We start from the raw sequence: 21,974 nt of genomic DNA, 5'->3' as shown, positions 1-21,974 counted from the left end.
CGTCGTCACCGATCCAACTCGGCAAATTCGTCCGCACGTTCTTCCATTACAAAATCTCCTTTAACAGTGGAATGTCCTGGTAAACTCCTGATGCCTTCTGAAACTTCTCTGTTCTCTGCCGATGTCCTGGGTGAAGAGAGCTTTAAATTAGGATGTTTTCAGCTCGAAACAGCCAGACGGACGCCACCTCCGACCACGCCGCGCCGATCCGCTTTGTGGGCTGTGCTTAAAGCGAAAGAAACTCCACAATCTCTCATCAGCCGTTAAACTTTACACCGAAAACCAGCTGAATTTCTCGAATAGTGTCCACACGGATATCCCTCACCGGTCCTGAAAAAATTTGATAAAGCAACGCGCGCCGTCTCCCTGCAGCTTCTCAGACAGAAGAGATTCCGACGGGAGGGGGAGTCCACACCTCACTCAAAGCCTGCCCACAGGCAAATGACGTCACCGACAGGCATGACAAAACTCACGCATGCGCACGAGGGTTCAAGCTTGTCTGACGTAAAAACATATGAATCAAATCCATTTATTTTTTGAAAAAAAATAAAAAGGACTGCTTTTTTTTTATCACAGACCTATATATACAGCTTGGCCTGGTGCTAGTACTTTTTCCAATGTCAACATGGAGAGACTGCAAGTACAAGGCCAACCTCCACCTGGAGGAAGGGGAAGAGGAAGAGGAGGAGGAGGATTGAGGGTGCGTGGTGGTAGAGGAGCGGGAAGAGGAGGACTGGGGTTGCGCGGTGGTAGAGGAGTAGGAAGAGGAGGAGTGAGGGTTCGTGGTGGTGGAATAGGAGGAAGAGGAGTTTGCAGACATCATCCTGTCCCGGATGAAATTTGGGCCACCATTATTGACCATGTAGTCAACCATCGCCTCACAATGGCAGAGGCAGGGCACCGAGTGCAGCATAATGTGCCACGCTCCACAGTCTCCTCCATCATACAAACCTTTCGCCGGGAAAACAGGTATGCACTCAGGCAATGACGGAACTACAGAATTCTCTAAGAAAGCCTTACTGTACTGTTACCGTGTTTGATTCAGTGTGTGTGTGTGTGGGCCCATAGGCTACTGCAAAATTTCACCTCAACGTCACAGTATGATAAAGCACACTACTGTAGCATGACAAACAAAATATGGTTGTACTGTAAATTAGACAAAATACAGCGTTGCAGTTTACAGTAGTATTGCAGTGCATTTGTAAGTACAGTAGCCTACAAAAGCTATAGAATGATAGCAGAAGTAAGCAGTACGCAATACAGTCATTACAGTGATTGACAATATGTAACAAAGACATAAGACAAACACTACAAATAGTCATGTTGTCTGTGTCTATGAGCAGGATTGAGCGTCATATAGGTGGGAGAAGACGACTGCTCATCGATCGCCAAGAAGGAGAGATCTGCAACATGGTCATTGCAAATAATGCAATCACACTGACACAGATCCGTGACACAATCCTCCAAAACAACACAGTCTTCCAAAACATCAACTCCATCAGCATATCCACAATAGACCGGGTACTGAAGAAAAACCTCATGACTATGAAGCAGATCTACAGAGTACCATTCGAATGGAACACAGACAGAGTGAAAGAGCTGCGGTACCAGTATGCAGTAAGCCAATTATTCATGGTCTATCAGTTTGTATAGCCTACACTATGCAGAGGTTCCAATTTCTGAGGGTTACCAGTATCCTCTTTACCTTTGGAATCCAGCTTTACAATACAGTATCTGACCACAGCATTTTGCCAAAGAACTGTAACAGAACACTGTCATCATTATGTCTCCCTTCTATTTGTGTCAGAAAACTACCTGCAGAACCTCTGCATATGCCTGCACTCTAGGTTTGGAACCACAGTGGGTTATATTGACTTTGTGAAGAGTATTACTGCTGTGACCGTGTGACCCATCTATATGACTGATTTGGTTTATTTTTCTCTTTTGTAGAGAATCCTGGCACTAGAGGGGAATGAAACCCCCCATATCCTAGTATTTGTTGATGAGGCAGGGTTCAACTTGGCCAAGGGCCGCAGGCGTGGCCGAAACATCATTGGCCAGCAGGCCACCATGGATGTCCCCGGCCAGCGGGGGGGAAATATTACCATGTGTACGGCTATATCTGAAAATGGTGTGGCCACACACATGGCAAGCTTGGGCCCATACAACACTGAGAAACTCCTCCATTTCCTGGACCGTTTGTATCTGGATTTAGTTCCAGAAAATGAGAGGGGTCTCGAAGGGCCGCACCTACCCCAGTTTGTCGTCGTGTGGGACAATGTCAGCTTTCACCGTGGCCCACGCATCAGGGCATGGTCCGACACGCATCCAGGGATGCATAATGTCCCACTACCTCCATATTCTCCATTCCTTAACCCTATTGAGGAATTTTTCTCCGCTTGGAGATGGAGAGTGTATGAACATCATGCTCAGAACCAGAGGTCCCTCCTCAATGCGATGGATGCTGCCTGTGATGATATAACAGGCGATCAGTGTAGAGGATGGCTCAGGCATTCACGGCGCTTCTTCCCACGGTGCATTGCTAGAGAACACATCAGATGCGATGTTGATGAGAATTTATGGCCATACAGACTGCAGCGGCTGGATGGCCAGGAAGATGAGGAGGGTGACCAGGAGAGAGAGGCGAGTGACACAGAGTAGTCAGAATGTTACTGTATTTCATTTGTGATGCTTGACTGTTTTTTTACATACTGTAATGTATTTTGTTTTGTTTTTGCAGGTTTTTGTATTTTGTACACATAGTATATTGTATACATTTTCCTTTGTATTTTTTTTTCTTTCCTACCTACAGTAATGTGTAGAAATTTACTTGTGAATAAAAATAGTTACAATTTCCTCAGCAGAATGAGTGCAGTGTGTGTGGTGTGAAAATTGTATTCCTTTAGCTAGACCTCTGCCATAAAGACAAAACATCTAAGCATTTTGACTTGCAGTACTTACACAATGCCAAAGGGACAATGCATTTTGGGGGCACTGATGATTTGTGTGAGAAAGGAATTTAGTTTTGACACATGGGTAAACTGTTTTTGGAGTGATATGAGCATGTGATGAGGATCCATGTAGTTGTGCTGCACCGTCCAGTTTATTTTGACAGGAGGACGACATGAATGAAAATGTGCCAAAGCAATTGAGAAGGATCTATGCCATTGTTATGATACTGACTATTTATATGGAAGGGACTTCATTTTGAAGCAAGAATGAATGTTTTGGGAGACATATGACATTTTGCTGGTTATCTGAAGTGTTGCGAAGAACTGTAAGTCTGTTTGGCCAATTTACCTTATAGTTAGAGGAATGTCATCTCAGTTTCAAGAAATGAGCCAAACCAATGGAGAAAAACTGTAATAGTTACATTTATAAACAATGTAGGTTAGAAATTGCAAGTTTTATTGTTGCAGTGCTGTCAACAGTTAAATATGAGGTCAAGAAAGAGGTCTTTATTTTACTTTTTATAAAACAAGTATTTATTTTCATTGAAGTCAAGAAAGGGTGACTATAAAGTGAGTTTTGGCAAAACAGGTATCACTGTCATGTTGAGGTGGCAGAGGGTTGTTGTCAGCAGCTGGGGATAGTAATCTAACTTAGTTACTTTTACAATTGAGTAATCAGTAAAGTAACTAAGTTACTTTTTCAAGGAGTAATCAGTAATCAGTAATTGGATTACTTTTTCAAAGTAACTGCGGCAACACTGGTCATTTGATATTTTATTAATTTATAAACAACAGAAAAGGGACTTACATTTTGGTGTTCCACCGCTGCCAAAGTCCAACACGAACTTTAAATAGGAGTCTAAATTGTGACGTGTAGTCCGGTGATGCTGTGCACTGACTTCGTACTTCCATTAAAAAAAAGATTTTGTGTCGTTCCTTAGTATTTGTTGATGAGGCAGGGCAAAAAATCACGTCAGCTTTTCATCTGAACAGCTCTTCATGCATCCAGACGGCTTACAGTGGACAGGATTTTTGTGTGTGTGTGTGTTTGTGTGTTAGAAGAACTAGCACCATCAATTAGCTCAATCAAATCGTTGTCAGGCTTGTGTCGTCTCGCGCGTGCTCACACAAGCAAGATGGCACTTGTACGCGCTTACTTCCAAAAAAGTAAGCGAACATCAGAAATTGGTCCAGCTTTTCATTCTACCTTCCTCCTAACAGCTCTGCCTCCAGACAGCTTACAGTGCAGTGGATTTGTTTTGTGTGTGTTTGTGTGCGCATGCCTGCGCAATGGTGTGCAATGGTACCAAACGCATTGAACCAAATTTGCATGCTAAATGGAACCAAATTGCACTCTTAATGCAATGCAACACAAATGGGGTGAATAATCCATGTCACATGACATACAAAGCACCAATCAAATGATAAGGACCCCCTCAGCCTTTATGTAAACAAATGTCACAGTCTTTGATAATTTGTAGCTTTTGTGGTGTGTAGAAGTCAGCTTATTGTGTGCTGTTGTGCCTTCTTATATAATGACTAATGTTATTTAAAAATAAACTTTTTAAATTAAACATTTTAACACAGTAAACACATGTAGAACACAAATCAATGGCATGGTCCGGATTACTGACACAGTGGGGGGGGGAATCACTCACCGACCTCTCCCTCAACCACCGGAAACAACGGGGGCTGATACCCCAGACACACCTCAAAAGGGGAGAGGCCGGTGGCTGAAGACACCTGGCTGTTATGGGCATACTCAATCCAGGCCAAATGGGTACTCCAGGCCGCTGGGTGCGCGGCCGTCACGCAGCGCAGGGCCTGTTCCACCTCCTGATTGACCCGTTCTGCTTGCCCGTTGGTCTGAGGATGATACCCGGACGAGAGACTCACCGTGGCCCCCAGTTCCCGGCAGAAGCTCCTCCAGACTTGCGAGGAGAACTGGGGACCGCGGTCGGAGACGATGTCTGTTGGAATCCCATGCAGCCGGACGACGTGGTGGACCAGGAGGTCCGCTGTCTCCTGGGCAGTCGGGAGCTTCGGGAGGGCCACGAAGTGGGCCGCCTTGGAGAATCGGTCCACTATCGTGAGGATGGTGGTGTTGCCCTGGGACGGCGGGAGGCCCGTGACAAAATCCAGGCCGATGTGGGACCAGGGGCGATGAGGCACAGGCAGCGGCTGGAGCAGTCCCGATGCCCTGCGGTGATCAGCCTTGCCTCTGGCGCAGGTGGTGCAGGCCTGGATATAATCCCGGACGTCGGCCTCCAGGGACGCCCACCAGAAGCGCTGTCGGACAACTGCCACGGTCCTACGCACCCCTGGATGACAGGAGAACTTGGAGCCGTGACAGAAGTCCAGGACTGCAGCCCTGGCCTCTGGTGGGACGTAAAGTTTGTTCTTCTGCCCAGTTCCGGGATCCGGGCTCCGTGCCAGGGCTTCCCGGACGGTTTTCTCTACGTCCCAGGTGAGGGTGGCCACGATAGCGGACTCCGGGATGATAGGTTCCAGTGGATCCGACAACTCCGTTTTGACTTCGTCTTCATGCACCCGGGACAAGGCATCCGATCTCTGGTTTTTGGTCCCGGGGCGGTAGGTGATCCGGAAGTCAAAACGGCCGAAGAACAGTGACCAGCGGGCTTGCCTGGGGTTCAGCCGCTTGGCGGTCCTGATATACTCCAGGTTCCGGTGGTCAGTGAAAACCGTGAATGGCACGGACGTTCCCTCCAAGAGATGTCTCCGCTCTTCAAGAGCCTCTTTCACCGCAAGGAGTTCTCAATTGCCGACGTCATAGTTCCGTTCAGCCGGGGTCAACCTGCGTGAAAAGTAGGCACACGGGTGAAGTACCTTATCGGTCTCTCCGCTCTGGGACAGCACGGCTCCTATCCCTGAGTCAGAGGCGTCCACTTCAACCATGAACTGGCGGCTAGGGTCGGGCTGCACCAAAACTGGCACAGTAGAGAACCGTCGTTTCAACTCCTTGAACACGGCTTCGCACCGATCCGACCAGGTGAAGGGGACTTTTGGAGAGGTCAGGGCTGTCAGGGGGCTAACTACCTGACTGTAGCCCTTAATGAACCTCCTATAGAAATTAGCGAAGCCGAGGAACTGTTGAAGCTTCCTACGGCTTGTTGGTTGGGGCCAATCTCTCACCGCCACAACCTTGGCCGGATCAGGGGCGACGGAGTTAGAGGAGATGATAAACCCCAGGAAGGACAAAGACGTGCGGTGAAACTCGCACTTCTCGCCCTTCACAAACAGTCGGTTCTCTAACAACCGCTGCAGGACCTGATGTACATGCTGGACATGGGTCTCAGGATCCGGAGAAAAGATGAGAATATCGTCCAGATATACGAAGATGAATCGGTGCAGCAAGTCCCGCAAGACGTCGTTAACCAAGGCTTGGAACGTCGCGGGGGCGTTGGTGAGGCCGAACGGCATGACCAGGTACTCAAAGTGACCTAATGGGGTGTTAAATGCCGTCTTCCATTCGTCTCCCTTCCGGATCCGAACCAGGTGATACGCATTTCTAAGATCCAGCTTAGTAAAGATTTTGGCTTCATGCAGGGGGGTGAACACGGAATCTAACAATGGCAACGGGTATCGGTTGCGAACCGTAATCTCATTCAGCCCCCTGTAATCAATACATGGACGAAGTCCGCCATCTTTCTTGCCCACAAAAAAGAAACCTGCCCCCATCGGGGAGGTGGAGTTCCAGATCAGCCCGGCAGCTAATGAGTCCCGGATGTAGGTCTCCATTGATTCGCGCTCAGGTCGTGAGAGGTTGTACAGCCTGCTGGATGGGAACTCAGCGCCTGGAACCAAATCAATGGCACAATCGTACGGACGGTGCGTGGGAAGGGTGAGTGCCAGATCCTTACTGAAGATGTCAGCAAGATCGTGGTACTCAACCGGCACTGCCGTCAGATTGGGAGGGACTTTGACCTCCTCCTTAGCCTGTGAACCGGGAGGAACCGAGGATCCTAAACACCCCCGATGGCAGGTTTCGCTCCACTGAACCACCACCCCAGACGGCCAATCAATCCGGGGATTGTGCTTCAACATCCATGGGATGCCCAAAATCACGCGGGAGGTAGAAGGAGTTACAAAAAACTCAAACTGTCTTCCCTGCCTCTCAGTCCCTCCCAGTCCTGAGATGTTGACTGTGTGGACTGATTCAGGACTGGGAGCCCCCCTCCCCCCCAAGGATGGACAGATAAGGCTGATGGCACCAAGGGCGGCCTTCCGGGCTGTCTGTCTGAACACTGGACACATTCAAGTCTCGGCTGTCGTCTGTTTTTGTGTGATTGTCATTGTTTATCTGTGCGATGGATTTTTTTTTTTCTTCAGGGCTGCTGCGTGGTTCAACGCAGCAGCACTGGAGGTTTTTCTTCCCAATTTTTGCTTGATTTTAACCCATGTGTCATCGACATATCTGAACCAATGACTGGGAGGAATGCCTGTGAAAGACGCCAAGGCTGTCTTCTCCACTCACTCCATGTACAGATTGGCCACAATGGGGGATATCGGAGACCCCATCGCACAAACATGGATCTGCCTGTAGTAATTCCCCCTAAACAGGAAATACTTGGTGTTAAGACAGATCTCCAAGAGTTGGCAGATGTGGTCTGATGTGAGTTTGGTCCTTTCAAGTAGAGACACATCCTCCAGCAGTCTCTGCCTCACAGCTGAGATGGCCTCAGCGGTGGGGATGCAGGTGAACAACGATGTCACATCAAATGACACCATAGTTTCATCAGCTTCATCTGAAACTATGGTAGTAGTTCATTGCACAGAATTAAAAGCAGCTTAAAGAAGCTGCCTCTAAGTCTTTAAGTTTAGATTTAAACTCATTCAGAGAAACTAGGCAGTCCAGTTATAAAGTATTTTGCAGATTGTTCCATGCAGTGGGGGCAGAATAAGCAAATGCCTTTTTCCCAAGCTCAGTACGAATGAAGAATAAAAACAGTTGTTCACCTCGTATAGTTGTCACATCAAATGACACCATAGTTTCATCTGCCTCCAGCTGCAGGTCCTTGATCTTGTTCACAAAATCTTGTGTGTTCTCCACATGGTGGTCTGAGTTACCCACTAGAAGAGCCAAAACCCACTTGAGGTGCTTGGCCAAATTGTACGTGATGGAATCTGTGCTACATACAATAGGCCTGAGTGGCACATCCTGTTTGTGGATTTTGGGCAATCCATAGATGCATGGATTGGTGTCCCCAGGGTACAGTCTGTAGTATGCCTGCCTGTCGATGAGTCCCTCTTTCTCCAGGTTTTGGAGGTAGCTAATGATTTTCTTCTTATAGCCGCTTGTGGGGTCTCTCTACAGACGTTCGTATGTATTGGAGTCACTGAGCAAGTTGTTGATTTTGGCCTCGTAGTCCGATGTGTTCAGGACCAACTGTGCATCTGCCTTTATCCACTTGTAGGATAAGGATGCTTTGGTCCTTCTGCAGTGCTGACAAAGCTTTCCGTTCTTCTCCTGTGATGTTGGACGGAGGGAGCTTAGCACTGTTCAGCACTGCTGTGACTCTTAGTCAGAGGTCCCCAGCTTCTGACTGACAACCAGTTATGTTTAATGGCTGACTCAACTGAAGTCACTTCCTTTGTAAAAGACACATGGCAGCCCACCTGGAGTTTGCCAAAAGGCACCTGAAGGACTCTCAGACTATGAGAAACAAAATTCTCTGGTCTGATGAGATAAACATTGAACTCTGTGGCATGATTCCCAGGCATTGTGTTTGGACGAAACCAGGCACCATCTCTACAGTGAAGCATGGTGGTGGCAGCATCATGGTGTGGAGATGTTTCTCAGCAGCAGGAACTGGGAGACTGGTCAGGATTGAGGGAAAGATGAATACAGCAATGTACAGAGACATCCTGGATGAAAACCTGCTCCAGAGCACTCGTGACCTCAGACTGGGGTGACAGTTCATCTTTCAGCAGGACAATGAACCAAAGCACACTCCTCCAACCAAGAGGAATGGGCAAAACTGCCCAAAGAGGCTGTAATTGCTGCATAAGGTGCATCAACGCGTTGAGCAAAGAGTGTGAATACTTATGCACGTCAGCTTAGTTTTTTTAATAAACTTGCAAAACTTATATAAAGGTTTCTTGTTGTCATTAGAGGGTGTTGTGAGTAGAATGTTTTGTTTAGTTTTTTTTTGGGGGGGGGGGGGGGGTACTATTTTCCAGATGCATGGTGTACCTCTGATCAAAAAGTTTTCCTTTAATTTTTTGAACAGTGTTATTTGTATATCCCACTTGGCTTGAGAATGCTTTGGGATTCCCCAGGAGGAGTTAGAGAACCTGGCTGAGAATTGGGAAGTGTAGGATGAGCTGCTTACTGTGTTGCTATTAACTACATTGACAACTGATAGAAAAAAGGAATCATACACACAAATTAACAGGAACAACAATAATGAGGATTTAATCATTACTAAATGAAACTGCCAAGACATCATGAATATGTAATTATATACACACACATTTTACCTTCTTCCTGTTAAAGAATATTACAAAGTCTGTTTACAATGAGGCTGCAGCTGTAATGGAAAACCTAATGCTCTGTAAGACTGCACCTCACTTAAGAGAAAAAAAAAATACATTCAATTGAAATCATAAAACGAGAAGAATTCCTAAAACTTCATGACTATATCAATAGATAATTTATAATATGTCCATCAGGCTTTTTTTTTTTTAATGAGGCTGCAGCTGCAATAGAAAACTGCACCTCTCTTCCCATTTAAAAAAAAAATATCTACATGAATCTGTCACATGTTGAAAAACAAATAAATAAAATAAAACATAGATGCAGTCCTAACATACGAGGTCTGTCAAAGTAATGGTCCTTTTTATTTTTTTCAAAAACTATATGGATTTCATTCATATGTTTTTACGTCAGACATGCTTGAACCCTCGTGCGCATGCGTGAGTTTTTCCACGCCTGTCGCTGACGTCATTCGCCTGTGAGCACGCCTTGGGAAGGAGTGGTCCCACCCCCTCGTCGGATTTTCATTGTCTGGAAATGGCGGAATGAAAAGGACTTTTTTTCCATCAGAATTTTTTCAGAGCTGCGACGACACGGCACAAGCCGGTGGTTTGTGCCGCGTCGTCGCAGCTCGGAGCGCAGCACACCGAGCGTCCTTAAAGCTGTACTAACAGACCTTATTCTCTGTGAAGCCGGTAAAATTTTCACTGAAAGCCAGATACATTTTTCGAATGGTTTCCAGGTGCCAGTCTCTAACAGCTTCTGAAAAAATTCTGATGGAAAAAAAGTCCTTTTCATTCCGCCATTTCCAGACAATGAAAATCCGACGAGGGGGTGGGACCACTCCTTCCAAAGGCGTGCTCACAGGCGAATGACGTCACCGACAGGTGTGGAAAAACTCACGCATGCGCACAAGGGTTCAAGCATGTCTGACGTAAAAACATATGAATGAAATCCATAAAGTTTTGAAAAAAATAAAAAGGACCGTTACTTTATTGACAGACCTCGTACATTTGAATTGTGAGCAAATATCCTGGGTGTCCCTAAAGCTCATATGCCGTAGAGCTGAGTGGTGTTCCGACGGATGGTCCCGAGCACTGTGGCCATGTCGTCTCCCTTCAGCAGGCTGATCTCCTGCAGCGTGTGGATGGCCATTCCAGGATGTGCAAACTGACACAGATCTCTGTGTACCTGGTAGTGAGAGTCATCAATGCATGTTCTAAACAGAGAATCTGAGAAAGCTCACAAACTTATACCTCCACACTCACTCACTCACTCACTCACATGAGTGGCTTACATGTATTTTATATTGGTGGCAGTGAATCTTTTATGATGTAATGCCTCAATTATCAAACTCTGTAAGTGTAATTAACATACTATATTTAAAAGAACAAACAAGCAAACAAACCACACCAAACATCTTCCATTTAGGGCAATGGACCAGAATTATTTTTTCATATATAGTAGTGTTCAGAATAATAGTAGTATTATGTCACTAAAAAGATTAATCCAGGTTTTTATATTTCTTATTGTTACATGGGAAACAAGGTACCAGTAGATTCTCACAAATCCAACAAGACCAAGCATTCATGATATGCACACTCTTAAGGCTATGAAATTGGGCCATTAGTAAAAAGAAAGTAGAAAAGAGGGTGTTCACAATAATAGTAGCATCTGCTGTTGACGCTACAAACTCAAAACTATTATGTTCAAACTGTTTTTTTAGCAATCCTGTGAATCACTAAACTAGTATTTAGTTGTATAACCACAGTTTTTCATGATTTCTTCACATCTGTGAGGCATTAATTTTGGTGGTTTGGAACCAAGATTTTGCTTGTTTACTAGTGTACTTGGGGTCATTGTCTTGTTGAAACACCCATTTCAAAGGAATGTCCTCTTCAGCATAAGGCAACATGACCTCTTCAAGTATTTTGACATATCCAAACTGATCCATGATACCTGGTATGCAATATATAGGCCCAACACCATAGTAGGAGAAACATGCCCATATCATGATGCTTGCACCACCATGCTTCACTGTCTTCACTTTTCCTCAGGCTCAAAGAGAAAAGCATGTTCAACAGGTGCTGGCTTCGTCCTTAAATAGGGGACACCTGATTCACACCTGTTTGTTCCACAAAATTGCCGAACTCACTGACTGAATGCCACACTACTATTATTGTGAACACCTCCTTTTCTACTATTTTTTTTTTTTTTACTAATAGCTGAATTTCATAGCCTTAAGAGTGTGCATATCATGAATGCTTGGTCTTGTTGGATTTGTGAGAATCTACTGGTACTTTGTTTCCCATGTAACAATAGGAAATATACTCAAAACCTGGATTAATCTTTTTAGTCACATAGCACTACTATTATTCTGAACACTACTGTACATCTACCTATGGTGTGGTGCAGATGTGTAAACTGAAATCCAACAAACTGTTTAGGAGGAGTGCACTTATAATTAGGAAATAACCCCCTTGTGTCTGATGATTTGCAGATGTTCATGCTGTTATACGGTTACGAATATCTGTTTTACTGGCTCCGCTAACGTGTCGCCAGTAAAAGCTCAATTTGTAACCGTATAACCAGCATGAATGTCCGCAAATCAGACACAAGGGGGTTATTCCCATTCTAATCCAATTCCATCGTTTGCACTGTTTATTTTTCTGTAGGTAATTCGGTTAGCAAGGCTTACGGTGAGGCAGCGTTGCCCCAACAGCGGTCAGGGCACGGAGTAATCCATCAAATGTGAAATGGTAATTCTGTGTCAGAATCCACATCAATACTTTTGTATGGTAGCTTAAATTCACCCATTTCGCTGGCGTCTTCAGTATGCAACTTTCTCTCACTCTCAGCGCCATTATGACATCTGCGTAGCAGTGCGCGCAGCCGGTATTCTGTCGAATTGTGTGTCTCGTCGTATAAATCGACAGTTCACGTGTGCACATACGCAGTTGCGGAGGGCTGGCCTGCTGACAGAACACCGGTTAGGGTGCGGAGTAATACATCCAAATGTGAAATTGTCTAATACTCTGCCACCATTACCCCGATATTATATGGTCTGAAATCTCACACGATTAACCAATCAGATTTACGGAAAAAAAATTAACTGATTAGAATGCTGATTGATAAGGAAGGAACAGAGTGCACCCCAGCACGGTACTCATCTCCCCAGGCTGGATTCAAATATACACCAGCCATTACAATTTGGTAGGTTCACCTTTTGCCACCCAAAAAGCCTGACCAGTCGAGGCATAGACTCCACTAGACCTGTGAAGGGGTGCTGTGGTATCTGGCATCAAGACATTAGCAGCACATCCTTCAGTTGGATCAAACCACACGGGCCAGCCTTCGCTCTCCATGTGCATCGCTGACCCCGAGTTGCCCATGACCCTGTTACTGGTTCACCAATTATCCTTCCTTGGACCACTTTTGATAGGCACTGATCATTCCAGCCCAGGAACATCTGATAAGAGCTGGAGTTTTGAAGATGCTGTTGCCCAGTTGTCCACTATTAAACTTTGGTCCTTTCCAAAAATCACTTTTTTTTTTTTTTAATGTGTCCCCATTTTTCCTGATTTCCACCAGGAACTTTGAGAACAAAATATCAACTTGCTGCTTGATCTATCTCATCCACTGACAGGTGTGACTACATTGTGCTATTGCAACAACATAGTCAATATTATATAACGGCCGAGTGGATCCTTATCATTTGATTGGTGGCTTGTATGTCACGTGGCATGGGTTATTCATACCATTTGCCGTTATGTTTCATTGACCGTGCAATATTTCTTAATTTTGGTGCTTTATGGAATGTGCTATTGCACACTCCGAGCAATGCATGCACTCACACTACTGGGGCCGATGTTTAGCGAAACCTATCGGAGTTTGTTTTTCTGGCGGACAACAATTTGAAGGCGCTAACTGACACTGCTAATTCTTCTAACAAAGCAAATCCACCACGCTGTAAGCCATCTGGAGGCATTAAGAGCTGTTAGGATGAAAAGCTGGACAAATTTCTCACGTGATTGTTCGCTGGACTGAAGAACTACACTAAGTCTTTTTTTTGGAAGTACACAAAGTCAGTGGACGGCATCACGGACTACATCGTTGCAATTTTGGTCTCCAATTTAAAGTTCATGTTGGACTGTTAAGCACCAGTGGAACACCAAAATGTAAGTCTCTTTTCTGTTTATAAATTAATAAAATATCCAATGACAAGGATCTATTTTAGCTGTTATATCAAACAAATAATTAATGTTTTTTCATTCTTTCAATGGTATGAATATTTAATTTGGTGAAAGATGGAATGTTCCATCTTTCACCTCATTTACGTCCATTTGTACCATTGAACTCAAACATTCATTATTTGTATATTATTCACTTCACCTGTCAGTGGTTATGATGTTGTGGCTGATCAGACTCAGAGTGTCTGTTTTTGATGTGGAAGCAGTGATAACATTAGAACAGTTTTTTGATGATTGAGTGCGACTGTAATTTAGTAGATAACATACCTGTCTAGGGCGGAAATACGGTGCGTCTGTCTCCAGCACGATCCTGCTGAGAGGAATCTTGCAAACTGCATCTCGGGCATCAGCAGCGTTCGGGTACGAGACGACAGCTGTGAATCCAACATACAGATTGGGGAACTCAGTGAGGAAGGGCTCGATGACAGGATAACTGTTGGTGAAGCAGTGCCTGTGGACCACAGAATGAAAATTTGCTGATTAGTTACATATCTGCTTACTGCAAACCTTTAACTTGGTTAAATAACTAAGAACACCGAGTGTAGAAGTCTCACTCCACAAATGTGGAATGATGATTTAGAGAAAGAAGAAAACACACCTGTGGATTTTGTAATCTCTGGGGACGCACTTCCTCATGATTTCCAGCAGGTCATCATCTGCGTCCCTGCAGTGGATCAGCAAAGGCTTGTTCATGGACACAGCCAGACGCAGCTGAGTCTCAAAAACCTTCAAACACAACACGAGCAAAAAAACAACAAAAAAAACTTGACTGTGACAAAGTTCATCGTCTGTAATTAGTCATCAGCGTGAAGACTTTAGTTAAATTCAGATTGTCACATGACTGGCCCGTACCCGTTTCTGTTGAGAGACAGCAGTGGAGTTTTTGTGCGAGTAGTCCAGGCCCATCTCGCCAAACGCCACAGCTTTTGGATGCTGCATGGCCTGCAGGATGCTCCGCTCGCGGGCTGGTGTGTACTCATGGGCAAAGTGGGGGTGGCACCCAAAAGCTCCCCAAACATACTCTTCACCCAGCAGATCTTCCCACAAACCGTCCCTCACCATGAGGCGTGGATTACAAAAATTTGTAATACAGCCCTGGAATTTGGCAGGAAAGCTGCTCCTGTAGCGATTCCGAAAGCTTTGGAATGTCCCGCTGTACCTCAGCTTAGCAAACAGCATGTCCAGATGACAGTGAGAGTCTATGAAGCCAAACTGGTCACTCGGGGAGACGTCACTGGAGTCTAGCGGCAGGCTCCTTTTGAAGGAGACGGGGGAAGAAATGAAGGCTTCTGGGCTGGAAGGGAAACACTGTTCAGCTGTCATGCAGCACGGGGAGGTCGATGGGACACAGGATGAGTGATTAGCAGATAGTTTGTTTTGTGATGACTTCACAGAATGAGCATCTTCCCTTTTTATGAAAACCCTCTGAAAAACAGTTTCATATTAAAACATGTTCAGATTAAATAGTTTCTTTTATAGCAATATATGTTTTAACACCAAAATCCACTGATGATGAAAATAAGATATGCAACTGAAGACATCTGAAACTACAGTGGCACTCTTCAGAACGCAGACCTCCACTCAGGAATAAAATACCCATCTCAGAAAAATTGTTGATTCCAAGTCAACAATTCCATTTGGTCCAAACGTTCATGACTCATGCATAAACTGGCACAATGTCGTTCTGTCGGCTGCTCCCGTTAAGAGGTCCTCACAGCAGATGACTCATTTCCATCTCACCCTGTCCTCTGCATCTCCTTTGTCACACCACCCACCTGCATATCTCCCCTCAGCACATCCATAAATCTCCTCTTTGGCCTCCATCTTCTCCTGCCTAGTGGTTCCATCCTCAGCATCCTTTTCCCTATATACCCCGAGTCCCTCCTCTGCATATGTCCAAACCACCTCAATCTCACCTCTTTGACTTTTGTCTCCAAACGGTCAAACCTGTGCTGTCCCTCTGATTTGTTCAATCCTAATCCTGTCCATCCTTGCCACTCCCAAAGAAAATTGCAGCATCTTCAGCTCTGCGTCCCGTCTTTGGTTGTGCCACAGTCTCTAAGCTGTACAACATAGCTGGTCTCGCTACACTCTTGTAAACTTGCTGTTTCACTCTTGCCGTTATCCTCGATTATCTTTGTATCATAAATCCCTCCTGCCACCCAAGCCACTTTTTCTTCACCATACCATTTCTTTCTGAACATCATTCCACCACAATATCTATCTTTTCTCTGTCCAGATATCACACCCAGTACCTTTCCAGCCGTCTCCCTCACTACATGAGCAGTACTTTTGCAGTTGTCCAAAATCAGTTCACCTCCATCAGGTGCCAGTTTCACCTCCACCCCAAATTTCACACAACCGGGGTCATGTTAATCTCAAAATATCACAACAGTTGGTTCATTAGATCCAACAGAACTCGGACAATATCACAATAACGGCTTCAAAATAAACACACGTTTAATAATAAATATAACACTCAGTATTCACAGTGATCAGGATTTACTTTCAATCTTTGTTGAGGCACGCTGTCATCTTTAGGGGTTTGAGAGTCCCCGTTCTCCTGGTATTTAGATCTGGAAAAAAGACTGGTTAATCAATATTGGATGCACAGAATGGTCACAGTTTTAATGCAAGAATAATCGTTTAAGTAACATCAAGCAGAAATGTTAGAGAAGCTTGAATCTTGAATCTGAGAGCCTACACAGAATCAAGCAGAAATGTCGTATCTGCAGACTTCAGACAGATTTGAAATGACCAAACACTGCCCCCTGCAGGCGCTTGAAAGAATAAATCAGGTTCTGTCTGTACATTAACGCTTTTAAACTTGGAAAAATGAACATATATGAGATATCACACTGGGCTGTGGCAAAACGATGAACATTTTCGCTGTTTTTTCACATTTTAGTCGTTAAACACTTGCAAATCACATAACGCTACAAACCATATTTTATTTGAAAATACAATCATGTGTTTAATGTTTCGAAATGCACACCTGATTATGAAAATCATCGCCATTTAAAAACAATATTAGAGAAAAACGACAGATAAATACAGATGAACTTGATGGAGCTCTTGCCTTTTCATAGTGACCACCGAGCAGAAGTACGACGAAAAAGCCCGTTATCAGCTCCTTTTCGGTCGTAAAAGTCTGAAAAATAACAAATTTGGAGAGTTTTGTTTCACTAAACGCTCAGTTGGAAGCTCAGCTCGATACAGTGTGTCAACATTCATAAAGAAGCGTCAGAATTATATATGAAACCCGTGTGACCGAATCGGTCACGTGACCACTAAAAACACATGCTTTTTTCGCCAGAAAAGTCTTCCCATAAAATTTGTACCAACATTTCTGAAGCGTTTGGACCGTTGCATGTTTTACACATTTTATAATAATTTAGATCATTATACAAAAGGTGTTTCAAGATCTGGGCATTTAACCTCAAGGGGCGGGTTTTGGTGCGGACTTGACACTGAGCGCCCTCTGGTGGCCATTTTTGGCCGATGAATAGTGTGATCATTTTTCAAAGGGGCCATGTGCGTTAATAAAGTCAGTTTAATGCACAATGGTTCATTTCAGGTCAGTTTGGTGTATAAATCTAACCGTTCCAGGAAATGATAGCTGTTAGCTGGCTGTTAGAAGCAATTTAGAGACAAAACAAAAACCAGCTGATTTCAATAGACAATCAATGCAGCCGAGCGTTATTTCATCGGACGTCCAGTGACGGAGGTTCGAATTCTCGCCTTCGGATTGGTCACTTCACCAAAGTGACGTGCGCCGTTATTTCAGATTAAACTTTTTCTGGTAAATGCAGAACAAGCTCTTGTTTTGGTGAAATAAATTGAAGACATTCACTGAACAAGGTTCAAACCTGAACACATTATTATTATTATCATTATTATTATATAATCCAACTAGTTTTAATGAGCTTTGTCAGCAACCACAAATTGCAGAATTCAGGACGTACAATAAATACAGCAGAACTGCAGAGGTTAAGACTCTGCGGACAGAGAAGATTGAACATATACCAGCATTTTCAGAAGTCTTACGCGTTTGAGTGCAGAGTTCAGCCTTACCGCTGCACTGCAGGGTGACACCTTTTTTCTGTGTGGCGTTTGCATGTTTTCCCCATGTTTGCGTGGGTTACCTCTGGCTTCGTCCCACTTCCAAAGGCATGTAGGTTAGGTGGACTGGTGACTAACAGGTGTGTGTTTGTCTGTCTCTATGGCCCTGTCGTCATGCACTGGTGGCCTGTCCAGAGTAAACCCCGCCTCCTGCCCAATGACGCCTGAGACTCCATGTGTGAATGAATCATTCAATCACTTTTGGCCACACCCTCCCTCGATCCACAAATACATATTGGAAATATGCACAGAAATGATTGCAAGGTTTGAATATTCCCTTGTCTAGTAATTGTGTATGCAGTGTAAAGAGCAGTTAGAGGGAAAAGTGCGAGAGCAACAAACGTTTCTGCAAAGCAGCATGCAGTGGAAGGCCAGATTTATTGCATATTTTCGCCCAAAGTCCGACAGTTTTCACATCCATATGTTGCATCTGCGACAGACTGGAATTCTGTGCAATGTGCAAACTGCCTATCGCCCAATGACTGCTGGGAAAGTGAATGAATGAATAAATGAATGAATCACAAGTCCACTTGTATTTTATTGTATTTTTTGGCACTCAGATGCACCTTACATCCTCACAACGCACAGCATCCTGCTTGCTGGCACGCACACACACACACACACACACACACACACACACACATATATATATATATATATATATATATATATATATATATATTATATATATATATATATATATATATATATACACACAAGGTCTGTCAATAAAGTAACGGCCCTTTTTATTTTTTTCCAAAACTATATGGATTTCATTCATATGTTTTTACGTCAGACATGCTTGAACCCTCGTGCGCATGCGTGAGTTTTTCCACGCCTGTCGGTGACGTCATTCTCCTGTGAGCACGCCTTGGGAAGGAGTGGTCCCGCCCCCTCGTCGGATTTTCATTGTCTGGAAATGGCGGAATGAAAAGGACTTTTTTCCATCAGAATTTTTTCAGAAGCTATTAGAGACTGGCAGCTGGAAACCATTCGAAAAATTTATCTGGCTTTCAGTGAAAATTTTACGGGCTTCACAGAGAATAAGGTCTGTTAGTACAGCTTTAAGGACCCCTTAAGGACGCTCGGTGCGCCGCGCTCCGAGCTGCGACGACGCGGCACAAACCACCGGACCATTTCTAAACGGATGGCTCTGTGGATACGAGACCGTTGTGTGCTCTTTCTCTGGTTATCACAAGAGCTGGACATCAGCCATTTTCCGGCAGATTTCTGTTGGGAAGGTGTCGTAGCACGGACCCACAACAGGGGGCGCAAATGAACGGACAATGAGTAAGCCAAAAAGTAACAATTTAATGTTGTGATAATACACAACTAAATTTACAGAAATTTGCACAGTCAATTAACACCAGGTGACGTGTGGGCAGGCTCGAAGATAGAAGACCCCCGACGAGAGAGAAGCCGCGTCCCACACGGCTTCCACCACCAACGATCTGAAGAACACCGGAGCCGCCAAGTCCCGAATCCCCAGGTGGCCTCTGTCTTCGGCTGTCGACCCTGGTACTTGCTGGCAGAAAAGCAGAGATAAGATGAATGAGTGTGAGTCCGCACACTCAGTAATCCACAGTCCATACACAGTTAGGAGGGAGCACCTCCACCTCCAATCACACACTCGTGCAGCTCCTGGTTAACCACTTATCTGGGTTGGGGTGTGAGGCGAAGCCATCGCTGTCACACCAAACGCCAATTCCCCAGACAAGGCAACACTCCAGGAAAACGGCTGCAACAGAAGTTCAGGTTATACACACAAAGTGTCAGTCAGCAGAGAAAGTACCTCTTCAATACTAGTCGATTTCTCGGCGAGGAGGTGGAGTTGCAGTCCGGCTTTTATGATGGTGATGATGATGATGAACGAGTGACAGCTGGTGCAGGGGATGAATGACAGCTGTCACTTCTTCTGGGTCTGGCGCCCTCTCGTGCTTGGAGCCCGCACTCCAAGCAGGGCACCCTCTGGTGGTGGTGGGTCAGCAGTACCTCCTCTTCAGCGGCCCACATAACAGGACCCCCCCCTCAACGGGCGCCTCCTGGCGTCCGACCAGGCTTGTCCGGATGTCTTGTGTAGAAATCGGCCAGGAGGGCCGGGTCCAGGATGAAGCTCCTCTTCACCCAGGAGCATTCTTCAGGTCCATACCCCTCCCAGTCCACCAGATATTGGAACTCCCGGCCCTTAAGACGGACGTCCAGGAGCCTGCGGACTGTCCAGGCAGGCTCCCCGTCAATGAGCCGGGCAGGAGGCGGCGTAGGTCCCGGAGTACAGAGGGGCGAGGTGTGGTGTGGCTTTAGACGTGAAACATGAAAAACAGGGTGAATCCGCAGTGAAGCCGGGAGTTGGAGCTTCACTGTGGCCGGGTTGATGATCTTGAGCACACAAAATGGACCAATGAACCTTTCCTTCAGTGTCAGGGAGTCGACACACAGAGGGATGTCCTTGGTCGAGAGCCACACCTCCTGCCCGGGCTGGTATGTGGGGGCCGGGGAACGCCGGCGGTCTGCATGGGCCTTGGCCCTCGTCCGGGCCTTTAACAGGGCAGAGCGGGCGGTCCGCCACACCCGGCGGCACCTCCTGAGGTGGGCCTGGACCGAGGGCACACCGACCTCTCCCTCCACCAGCGGGAACAATGGGGGCTGGTACCCCAAACATGCCTCAAAAGGGGAGAGGCCGGTAGCAGACGAAACTTGGCTGTTATGGGCATACTCGATCCAGGCCAGATGGTGACTCCAGGCCGCCGGGTGCGCGGAGGTGACGCATCGAAGGGCCTGCTCCAGCTCCTGGTTAGCCCGCTCTGCCTGGCCGTTTGTCTGGGGGTGGTACCCGGACGAGAGACTCACGGTGGCCCCCAGCTCCTTACAGAAACTCTTCCACACCTGCGAAGAGAACTGGGGACCACGATCTGAAACGATGTCCGATGGTATCCCATGCAGCCGCATGACGTGGTGGACCAGGAGGTCTGCCATCTCCTGGGCCGTCGGAAGCTTCGGGAGGGCCACGAAGTGGGCCGCCTTGGAGAACTGGTCCACTATCGTGAGAATTACGGTGTTGCCCTGGGACGGCGGGAGGCCCGTGATGAAGTCCAGGCCGATGTGAGACCAGGGGCGATGAGGCACCGGCAGGGGTTGGAGGAGTCCCGAAGTCCTCCGATGGTCTGCCTTGCCCCTGGTGCAGATGGTACAGGCCTGGACATAGTCCCGGACGTCGGTTTCCAGGGTACGCCCACCAGAAGCGCTGCTGGACTACTGCCACGGTCCTACGCACTCCGGGATGACAGGACAGCTTGGACCCGTGACAGAAGTCCAATACGGCAGCTCTTGCCTCGGTGGGACGTACAGTCTGTTCTTGGGGCCGGTCCCCGGGTCCGGGCTCCTTGCCAGGGCCTCCCGGACGGTCTTCTCCACGTCCCAGGTGAGGGAGGCCACGACAGTGGACTCTGGATGATGGTCTCGTGGGGTTCGACAGCCCCGCTTTGGCTTCTTTCTTCGTGCACACGGACAATGCATCTGATTTTTGGTTCTGGTCCTGGGGCGGTACGTGATCCGGAAGTCAAAGCGCCCGAAGAACAGAGACCAGCGGGCTTGCCTGGGGTTTAGCCGCTTGGCAGTCCGGATGTACTCCAGGTTCCGATGGTCCGTGAAAACCGTGAAGGGCAACGATGCCCCCTCCAGCAGGTGTCTCCACTCTTCAAGAGCCTCCTTCACCGCGAGGAGCTCCCGATTGCCGACGTCATAGTTCCGTTCAGCTGGGGTCAACCTGCGGGAAAAATAGGCACAAGGATGGAGAACCTTATCAGCCTCCACGCTCTGGGACAGCATGGCTCCTATCCCTGAGTCAGAGGCGTCCACTTCCACTATGTACTGGCGATCAGGATCAGGCTGCACCAGAACTGGTGCAGTCAAGAACCGGCGTTTCAACTCCTGGAACGCGGCTTCGCACCGATCCGACCAGGCGAAGGGGACCTTGGTGGAGGTCAGGGCAGTCAGGGGCTAACTACCTGACTGTAACCTTTAATGAACCTCCTGTAGAAATTTGCAAAGCCGAGGAACTGCTGCAATTTCCTGCGGCTTGTTGGTTGGGGCCAATCTCTCACCGCCGCAACCTTGGCTGGATCAGGGGCGACAGAGTTGGAGGAGATGATGAACCCC

At 46.4% G+C, this 21,974-nt stretch overlaps 1 protein-coding gene across 1 annotated transcript; it reads right to left on the bottom strand.

Moving 5' to 3' along the window:
* Positions 1-10,497: 10,497 nt before the first annotated feature.
* Positions 10,498-21,339, bottom strand: tatdn2 (TatD DNase domain containing 2; the record flags this gene model as incomplete). The annotated part of the gene is made up of 5 exons (XM_034167041.1): positions 10,498-10,638; positions 13,965-14,148; positions 14,296-14,423; positions 14,550-15,122; positions 21,262-21,339. Coding segments are annotated over 5 exons (1,104 nt in total), but the record flags the coding sequence as incomplete, so codon positions are not given.
* Between the last annotated feature and the right edge of the window lie 635 nt (positions 21,340-21,974).

Source organism: Thalassophryne amazonica, chromosome 1, assembly GCF_902500255.1.
Source record: "Thalassophryne amazonica chromosome 1, fThaAma1.1, whole genome shotgun sequence".
Lineage (NCBI taxonomy): Eukaryota > Metazoa > Chordata > Actinopteri > Batrachoidiformes > Batrachoididae > Thalassophryne > Thalassophryne amazonica.
Note: the sequence above shows the minus strand (reverse complement) of the source record. Positions and strands in the feature narration are given on the sequence as shown.